The sequence below is a fragment of the Sardina pilchardus genome, chromosome 13 (genome assembly GCF_963854185.1).
Source record: "Sardina pilchardus chromosome 13, fSarPil1.1, whole genome shotgun sequence".
In the NCBI taxonomy this organism is placed as follows: domain Eukaryota; kingdom Metazoa; phylum Chordata; class Actinopteri; order Clupeiformes; family Clupeidae; genus Sardina; species Sardina pilchardus.
The window spans coordinates 16,727,178-16,737,067 of record NC_085006.1 but is presented as its reverse complement, the minus strand read 5'-3'; the positions used below and the strand labels follow the sequence as shown (position 1 = coordinate 16,737,067).

The following is a 9,890-nucleotide window of genomic DNA, read 5'->3' as shown; positions in this document are numbered from 1 at the left end:
GGAGGGAGGGAGAGAAGAGAGGAAGGAGAGTTCTGATGCTGTCTGTCCTCTAGCGCCACTCTGTCTTTTCCTGGTGAGACTGGTAAGTAAGCCTCTTGACTATGACAGAAGAATATGTGTGTAGTTACACTACAGAATCTCCAGCACCGAATGGCAGCCCTCTAGGTAGCATCTTGGGCGGACATGTTTAAATCCATCTTCAGGCCCAGGCATCTTTGAGTCCTGTGTCTGCTTGCTGGTGGTGGCCTGATGTACATGCCAGTGGTGGATCATAGAGGTAAAATGAGTTTGGATAAGTTACACATTTGTACAGTCTCGTTTACTGAATGACAAAATGGGTTGTTGTGACAGGCAACGGTTTGAATAGCGATTTATCCATTCGTTTTCAGAACCCCACAATAACAGAGAAGGAGATGTTTGCCAATCTCAGGGTCTGAATTCAGAGGCCTGAGCCAAATTAGAAACACTCGCAGCTCTGCTCCCCTCAAAAAGGGGATAGCCACATAAAACGCACATTCGGAATGTGCCCACTTCTCCTATGGAATGAGCGGAATTCCTGGAGGGCTTTTTTGCGGGAATCTTGGAGTGAGACAGAAGCCTTGATTCAGTTCCGCCGCCATTCAGGCTCTGTCCCTCGTGAGAAAGCCGCTCGCCATGGAAACGTGCACTGGTATGAGTCAATCCTCTAGATCAAGTCATCATTGTTATCTACAGGCGGCCGAACAGCGAATAGGGAGAGGGCCATAACTTCATTGGTGCAAATTGGCACATTGTAAACTGTAGCGCTTCGCTTTTGACATGGTAATGAGGAGTTAAGTGCTCCGGCTATGGCATGGCTTTCTGGGCGCGGTGCCTAGTCCATGCCACCCACCGAGAGTGCCACGGATCACCATGGCAGTGCGAGAATGCAGCGGCGGGGTATGGCGAGCTCAAAAAAGGGGGCATTGGCTGGCAGCTACAGTATTTGAATAGGACCCAGGTCAAATGTGCTTTTAAAGAAAACGGGGGGAGTAGGATGTGTTTTTTCTTTTGCTTTTTTGTTTTTTTTTAAAGAGTAGCCGAGATCAGAGCTTTGGTGTGAGGCTTGAGGTTGAATGGCCGAGGCTGTTTCTAACGGATTCGGAGAGTCAAATGTGAATTCACACAGCTGACCCAGTTCTTCCCTGAGCCTCTCTCTCCCCGCGGGGAGCCTCTCAGCTGAAGTTTTAAGAGGCGAACCTGCAGGATGGTCGATATTAAATCTACACTGGCTGCCAAGGAAAACCAACAGAACTCAACATACCATGACAGAGTCGCACCAAGGTAGAGGACAGCAGAGGACACTGAATGGGCAGATGGTGTGGTTATGGTGCCCTCAACTGGATAAAACTGAGAACTACACGCAGCAGTGCTCATGAGATGAGGCCAACCACCCCTGCAGCCAGCCCTGCAGCCATAACTCTGGTAACTCCAGCGTTATCAGAATCCCATTTACTTGAGCTTGGTGTGAGCAAAATCATTTTAAAAAACGCTTACAACAAAAGGTTTTACAAAGGTGAGAAGAATAAAAATGAATTTGAATCTAAGGTAGGTTGAGTAAAATAATAATAATAAAAAAAAACACTACCACCATGGTACATGTTATGGCCTTATCCATCACTTCTTCTCAACCAACAGAAGCCTTGGCACTGGCAGCAGGTTTGTTTGTTGTGTTTCTTGACCACCATAGACCAAGCGGAGCCTATTGTCGCTCTCTAACCGACACTGGGGCATTCCTGCACGTCGTGCCATTTACAGGACAACGGTACACACACACACACACAGGCTCCCAGGTCTGCTTTGGCACGACAGTAAGACTGCATGTGTTTGGTGGGAGCACAGCACGTGTGGCTGAGGAGCAGCAGGAGACGAAGAGTAAATCAGTTTCTGTTACTTATACATCTGAAAGGCACCATGTGAACACCGGCTGTAAATCCAGACTCTGGTAGCCTTCTTGCAAAATAGCAGAGATATATGACTCACAGTAGGCCTAACTCCTATTTAGGTTCAAATGATTGTGGTATCTTATTTTTAACTTCAAATTATGTTAAGAAGGATTTTCTCCCACCCCCATGTAAATGTTGTAAAGGACTAGGATGAAAATAACATGAGATTTTAAATGAGGAAAACATGGACTGCCTTGTTTTTCACTGCTTATCAACTGACTGTAGGGTAGATCTAACAGACAAAGTGAGCAGAGTTCCTTTTGATCCAGCTTTCTCCCCAGCGGATCAAACACGGGTGTAAATCTAAGCTTGCCCATTTACTTCAGCACCATCTGAAAGGGCTGTGAAGGGGGGGTGAGGGTAGGGGGGGTAGAATAAGGGCCCCTCGCCAGGGAAAACAGTGAGCCCTTTCTCTCCCATCGAGCAACAACCGTGTCTGTCCCATCAAATAAGCATGGCTCTCTCACACTCACACAGAGCGGAGGGGTGGGACCGCCGAGGGGAGCGAGGTGGTGTGTGGATAGCGATGTCTTTGAACCCCTGACTTGAGACACGGAGAGAGGTGTGTGTGTGTGTGTGTGTGGGTGGGTGTGTGTGTGTGGGGGGGGGGGTGCACTGAGATTCACACATGTCATCTGGCAGAGAGCGTGTGATAGCCCATGTTGCCTCGGACTCCTCTATCGGAGCAGTTAACCCTCTGTCTTCACAGGCTACCAAAAGGCGGTCTACAGATTCCCCAAATTCCTCCTGCCCTCACCTCAAACACACCTCTGAGACAGGAGTGACCCAACGTACAACCATAAACACACACAACAGAGGCAGACATAAGGCCCCGGTTAACCACTGAATTGCAACAGGTTTTGTCTCTCCATAACCTGACCTCACCTGTACTTTTTTTATTGTTGTTGTGTTGTGTGTAAACAACACAGTAGTTGGCAAGTTACGTAAAAGAGGTCGGAGACAACCATGTTGATCGTGGTGTACGTCCATAAACGTCAATGGTGGTTTTAGAGGCCAGTAAAAAAACACGGAGGACAAGGTCACTGCTTGGTTTCTAGGCAGGAGAGGTTAGAGTACTCCAGGGGAAGGGAGGGAAGAAGAGGTCACAAATCTCTCGCTGTCGTGTTTCAGAGAAAGCAGAGGCTAGGTTCACTGTTGATAGACCTTTGTGTACATGACAGCCACGGAAGAGAGAAAGCAGAGGTCCACTGCATACCTTCGAGCCTCTGCTTGGTTAGCTGCTGGACTTGTAAAAAGCACTCTCTCCAAGTCTCCTCAACTCGAGTCTTGCACACTGATGCAAGCAAGTGCTAAATCAGGTTACAACACCAACAATGAAAAAAATGCCATTTGATATAATAATCTGTCAAGTTAAGAACCCCCATCAAATAGGATTAATAAGCCTGGAGAAAATACGTCACGTCTGGTATTCAAAACTACAGCTCTCTGATTTCTGTTTCTGATTAGAACTGTGGTTAGTGTTATGATTAACTTTTGAACAAAGCTATTCTGATCCTTCAGATAACATAACGCAGGTATCAACAAAACATGATACAATGTTTACAGAAATCAAAAGGTATACTAAATGTTTGCACAGTATACAGTACACAAAGATATACAGATAGATGTTCTATGTACATTATGGGAACTTAGAATGTACCTGATCTTATCAAGATATGGATTATGCTGTTGCCACACAATAATCCATCTGCAAAATGTCTACCTTACCCTTGTGCTGCTGGTGTCGTCTTCAGCCTTGGTGCCACTCGAGAGGTCCACAGGGGAGCTAGTGCTCTCCGCCACGGCACCCCTTCTTCTGGGCCGCTCTCTATTCCTGCGCTGCTGGGCAGCCAAGAACTCCATGGACAGTGGCAGTTCAGGAAACACGTCCTCGTCGTTCTCATCTTCATCCTCGTCATCGCCGCCTGCGTCGTTGGTGTCATCCTCCGAGGAAGACTCCTGGCCATCCGAGCTCTCGTTGGCGAGGGCGCTCTGCTGCTGGCGTTCACACGGCGGGCAGTCGTAGTCGGCGAAGGTGATGGAGCTGGGCTTGTGCTTGATGATGCGGGGGAGATCTAGCCCCTGGCCAGTGTCTAGAGCAGGGGCTTTGGACGGGAGATCACTCAGAGTCACGGATTGGTCCAAGATGACCACCAGAGACGGGACAGGACGTGGTGACTGTGTGTGGGGCCAAACATTGACATCATGGCCATTTAGGCCTGCAGTGGGGTGGGCCGAAAGGCCGCCATGCTGAGAAACATCCGGCACAACTCCAGTCAGCCTCGGATCCTCCATATTTGAATGTCTGAAGTTGTGACCACTTTCCACAGTAGGCCAACTATTTGCTACTAAAATGGCATTTGGTTCCTCTGTGTCTTTCTCTGTCACATCAGGACTACTTGAATCTGTATTTACAGGCAATGGTATATGTTCTGGTCCATTTTGGTGCATCTGGGTCCTAAACTCATGTTCTCCCTCGTCTGGAGAGTGACAAAGGGAGCCTGAGCTTGAGACACAGTTAAGCTCAGAAAATCCCCGGGTACTTCCACAACTCTGCTGGTCCACTTCAACGGCACCTGTCTCTTCCTGTTGTCTTTGGATCTGAGTGAATCTGCCCCCAGTCTCCTGGCGAAGCGGCTCAGACAGTTTCAGGTAATTTCCGTTCTCCACAGGGGCATCGCCTGAGGGTGGCATAATGTCCCCTGCAATCACTTCTGAGGATGTAGCTGTTGAAATGGTCATTTTGGGAGACTCTGACAGTCCCTCTAAAGACACCACGCAAATAGTTTCCATTTCACAGCTTCACAGTTTAGTCACAAGGTAGATCCAAAATATTCTGCATCCTGTGCAAGCCCTCTCCATCTCTGTTGTGAAGTGGCATTGAGACAGCAACACCACTCTCCAAATCAGTGCAAAGGTTGACTTACCTGTAGGAAAAAAATGAAAAAACGTGTGTTAGGGAGTTTCTACAGTGATTAGCTTACATTTTCGAGGTCAAATCATAAGTCACGAGCGAGAGTAGGCCCTCAGGCGCTGAACTTCTATAGCATGTTCTATTCACAGAACTTTAACGTCTTACGCTCAAAGAACAAAATGTATCCAAAGCATAGACAATTCCTCGAATTAGCTTTCCCCGCCTGTGCTTTAGTTGCCTGTAGGTAGGCTACTGACCGAACTTTCTGAAGTTTGAGCACAGCCACCTCTGCCAGTACATCTAACGTAACACAGAGGACTGAGGCGAAAAATAGAGGCGAAGCTGTGAAAACTGAACATCTGGCGTTGGCCTCGGCATTCAAGTCTGGATCTGTTTCAGGCACGATCTCAGTGACATCACAGCACTCTGGAATCTGGATCTTCTTCCCCGCGCATTGGTGATTTACAGTCCGCTTACATCGCTCGCTTAATACTGACTGTGTTTGGCTAGGCACCGCTAACCCCGTTATTAAGCCCCACTTCAAAACTACCCATATATTTCCATTTCTATAGAAACACAAAACGGAATTCTTTCCTTTCGGATGCTTTCATAACTGTCTCGTGACGTGGAAACGTAGTGCGCTACTCTTGACGGATCTCTATCTGTCAACTTCAGAACCCGGACATCAACTAGGATTTCACGCATCTATGAGATCCCTGAATGACCTTTCGTGAGGCGCCTTTACCTCTCTATGTCGAAAACACATTTGTCACATATTGCTTTAAAACAATGAATACCCGGTAAAGATATAATTTTTACACAAGTGTGTAGCCTAATAATCAGTCATCATATAATGTATTAGGCTAGCACTTTTAAACTGGTCTAAGAAATATCAAACCACAACACCACAAAGACCACTGAGCTCATTTCAAAAACAACCTTGTGATGTAAGTTATCTCCAGGAAGATGAATTGATTTCTTGTGCCTCTCAAAGTCATGCATGGAAAACATTATGGAAAAGATGGGTCGATTGCCATATCTCTCATGGATGTTGTGGGAGGAGGCCAGATGGTAACCCTGACATTGGCCAGCTCTTATCACACACACACACTGAATTGTGAGTCACACACACACACACACACACACACACACACACACACACACACACACACACACACAGAGAGAGAGAGAGAGAGAGAGAGAGAGAGAGAGAAAACAGAAATATATACAAAAGACAAACCTTGTGTGTCAGGGGAAAACACACCTGGTCTGACAAAAGCTCAAGCACTGTAACCTTCAGAGACAGATAAGAGCTCAGCACCAGTACAGTGCAAGGACAAATGTTTTACCGCCACCCACAGCTGAGCACAGCTTTTAACTTCTTCAGTAGGCTACTAGAATGACTAGTTTTATTTGAACTCTTATTCAGACAGCTTTTTAAATTCCCTTTTATCATTAATGTTGACATTAATCCAGTATGCCTTTACATCCTGCAGAGTTAAAAATGAATAGGAAACTTAATTTCGGCTTTCCGGATATGTCAGACGCGTATGTCGCAAAAACCTAAGGCCTCATGTCTCAAAGAAACATTACCCCGGGAGTTGACAAGTGCCATAGAGCCATCATTTAAAGTTACTCTTAGGGCCCCTAAATAGAGTGTGTGTGTGTGTGTGTGTGTGTGTGTGTGCACGTCCATGTGTGTGTGTGTGTGTGTGTGTGTGTGTGTGTGTGCGCGCACACTTGTGTGTGTGTTTGGTTGGCTGGGGGTTCTGGAGAGTTTTTAGGGTATGTATATGTGTGGGGGGGGCTCTCTCTCTCTCTCTCTAAAGAGAGGGGTCTGTTGTTCTTCCACAGGAAACATCTCGGCCAGTGGACAGGAGATTAGATCTTGTCAGTCCACCTCTTTCCAAGAAGTCCCCTCTCCCCTGAATGCGTGCTGGAGAGAGGGGGCCTCCGTAGCATTCAGCCGGGGGGATAATGGTCCAGTCCAAGGAGGCAGTGGAGGAAAGCGGAGTGTGAAAATCAGCTCTGCGGTCCAGATGGGAATCACATGCTCTGTCCTGCCATGGGTACACCGCAGCACTATAGAACTAATACTTGTCTATCAGTTACAGTGACCGATACACACACAATATACCGTTGTTTATCTGTCACCTCTACTTGTCCGCGTGAACCATTGGTTCAACCTTATCGTAGTAGCAGATATACAGTACTTGTGTATTGTAAAAGCCTGTGCTTTGAAATAAAGCATCATTAATCTACGGTGTTTGAGGTATAATAAAACTTTAACTTGAGCATCAACTACTCACATGTTCAGTTATTTGCATGTTATCTGTTATGTCAGTTTGTTGGGAGGAAACTGTCATTTGCACAGGAACTTGGAACAGAGTTGATCTCTGGACTCAATTACAGAAATATGGCTCAGTTTAACCACATGTCACAAACATCCCCATTAATGTTACTTAGAAATGCTGACAAAAACAAAAACATCCAAACTTAGCCACATATATGTGAAAAACAACACATATCTCCAGCCACAGCTGAACATGACAGTCCTCTATTCTCTCATGACAGTCTTCCTCTTTTCTCTCTCCCCACACAAACTACACTCTCACACACATATATACACACACACACACACACACTGTGCCATCTCATCCACCTGTAGTGACAAGTCAGTCAAAGCGACATTTAAAAAGAACTAAAAATGCTTGTAAGCACTGTAAAGTCATCATCCATCCCTACCTTCTAAGCCCTGTGACAGATCCTCATGGATATGTCCTCTGAGAGCCCCGGCAGTACTCTCATACTGAAAGTGGAAGTGTCCAGGGTGCTGCGTTTAGCTTTGAAGAGAGAGGGAGAGACGGAGAGAGAGGTGCGTCTTACAAAAGCTCACTCCTAACTGAGGCAGAGGCAAGACAGCACACTGCTCTGCTGCCACCCCCCACCCCCTCACATACACACACACACACACACACAAAACTCCCTCACACGCGCGCGCGCGCACACACACACACACACACACACACTTACACGGACACACCTCCTTTAGTGTACCCGCCTCCAGTCGGCATGAATGCTGTCATCACAACTTCCCCGCTGTCCCCACAGGCTATGAGGGGGAGCTGCCTCTCAACGGGCTTACTCATTCAAGGTACGGAGGGATAGGAGGGAGGGCATATACGTGTGTGTGTGTGTGTGTGTGTTTCTCTCACTCTGTTTGTGTGGGTCTGTTTTGTTTGTTTGTATGTGTGTGTGTGTGTGTGTGTGTGTGTGTGTGTGTGTGTGTGTGTGTGTGTGTGTGTGTGTGTGTGTGTGTGTGTGTGTGTGTGTGTGTGTGTATGCTGTCTTCTATGTGTTTATATGTGTTTGTTTTTGAGATGAAAGGGGGAGGAGGAGTTTTGGAACAGGAGAGAGATTGGAGGGAAAAGAGGAGGAGGGGATAGAAAGAAACAGAGAGAGAGAGAGAAGAGATGGTAACTGATATTAAAATGTGTACAAAACTGTACAAAACACACAGTATGAATGCTGCAGATCCTGAAGTTCCGTGTTGACACTAGTAATGATGGGTGATTTTATGTGTACAGATTAGCTGAAACAGACATTTATTTCTAACCGCAAATTTATTTCTAACATTAACAGATGACTGTAGATTTCTACTCCCCTCTCTGATTCTGTGAAAACATGTTTACAATGTTTTACAGATTATCATATCTGCTAGACAGTATTTATAAAATCAGACAGGGGGAGTGAAAATCTGCAGTCATTCTTGAATGTTTGAAATAATTTCATAGCCACCATTTGGCCAAACTGTAGAAACCTCCCCAGGAAAATATCCCCATAAACTATTAGTATTACCATTACTACCTGCTAACAACGAGTTGTTTGTGCAGAACTGTCCTCATCTGCCCTTTACCCTTCTCATCTCTTCTTTATGGTCCAACGCTATTCTTGCATCATCAAAGGGCAACGTCCCTTTTTGGGGAAAAACAAATTATTTGGATTCCCCAAAAAACTGCTCTGAGTTTGATTTTGACACGATCTGAATTTTGTTTACTTTGGGAACAGAAGAATGAAAATGAAGAATGAAAAAGTTGTTGTGTGGTGAGCTGCACCTCAAATGTTTTTTTAATTTATTTGTTTGTTTGTTTTTTAAAAACGGTTTAAAATATGTTTACCATGCCGAATAGAACAAGCAGAAAAAGAAAAACTTTATGGCTTCAGGCGATAAAGAGGGAAGCACCAGATTGACCGTTATGGGACCCAAAGATATAGAGCTGTGCCATGCCCGCAGCGGCTGCCACATTCTCAGTACCACATCAAATGGATGTGCATGTGCCCTCTATTTACCCTGTGACGGCCCACTCGCCTCTCCGTCACCCCTGGCCATGAATAAGGCTTTTCTGTATATGTGTGATTGGAAATTGCTAGAAAAGGGTAGCAGTGTGCTTGTCATGTGGATTGCGTAAGGAGGGAGGGTGCAGTTTGTTGTGAACACACTTGCACGTAAACAGGGTAGGAAGACAGAGAAAGAGAGAGAGAGAGAGAGAGAGAGAGAGAGAGAGAGTGTAAAAGTAATGGTATAGTAATAAGAGAAAGGAAGAGAAGAGTGAAACAAACTAAGAGAGTGGAAGGAAAAGAGTTTGTGTGTAGTTGTGTGCACTTCTGTGTATGTGCATATACATGTCTGTACAGTATGCATGGAGTCTCCCCTAAGGAGTCGACTCTATAGTACACATAGCTCAGGGCTGGGCATGTTCCATGGTGGACTTGTTCTTTGGGACTGGACTCTTGTTTACATTCATCAGACCCGGCCCTGATAGGACAGGGTGAAGTAGATGGAATGTTGGCCGTGTAGTTTACCCAGGGTGAACTGCCCTTGACGGGAAAAAAAAACGGTGGGGGCGAGTCGAGTGGGCAGGAGGGAGGGCAGTTAGGGGGCACCTAGAGCCCTCACAACTCACTCCCCTCCGACCTAAACTCAACTCCCAGTGGAAGCAGCGGTCACAAAT

General features: G+C 46.1%; 1 protein-coding gene across 3 annotated transcripts in view; it reads right to left on the bottom strand.

The window, feature by feature from the left end:
- The window catches only part of LOC134099050 (stAR-related lipid transfer protein 13-like), a 102,398-nt gene that overhangs the window by 81,176 nt on the left and 11,332 nt on the right, over positions 1 to 9,890 (bottom strand). For 2 of the 3 annotated variants that reach the window (XM_062551735.1, XM_062551737.1), the window contains exons 1-2: positions 7,624 to 7,761; positions 3,693 to 4,891 (exon numbers count right to left, since the gene is read on the bottom strand). In XM_062551735.1, the coding sequence (XP_062407719.1) occupies positions 3,693 to 4,757 (1,065 nt within the window). In that variant the 5' untranslated portion in view covers positions 4,758 to 4,891; positions 7,624 to 7,761. Of the gene's footprint in view, positions 1 to 3,692; positions 4,892 to 7,623; positions 7,762 to 9,890 lie in introns of those variants that run through there. The other variant, XM_062551736.1, reaches the window with a different exon arrangement.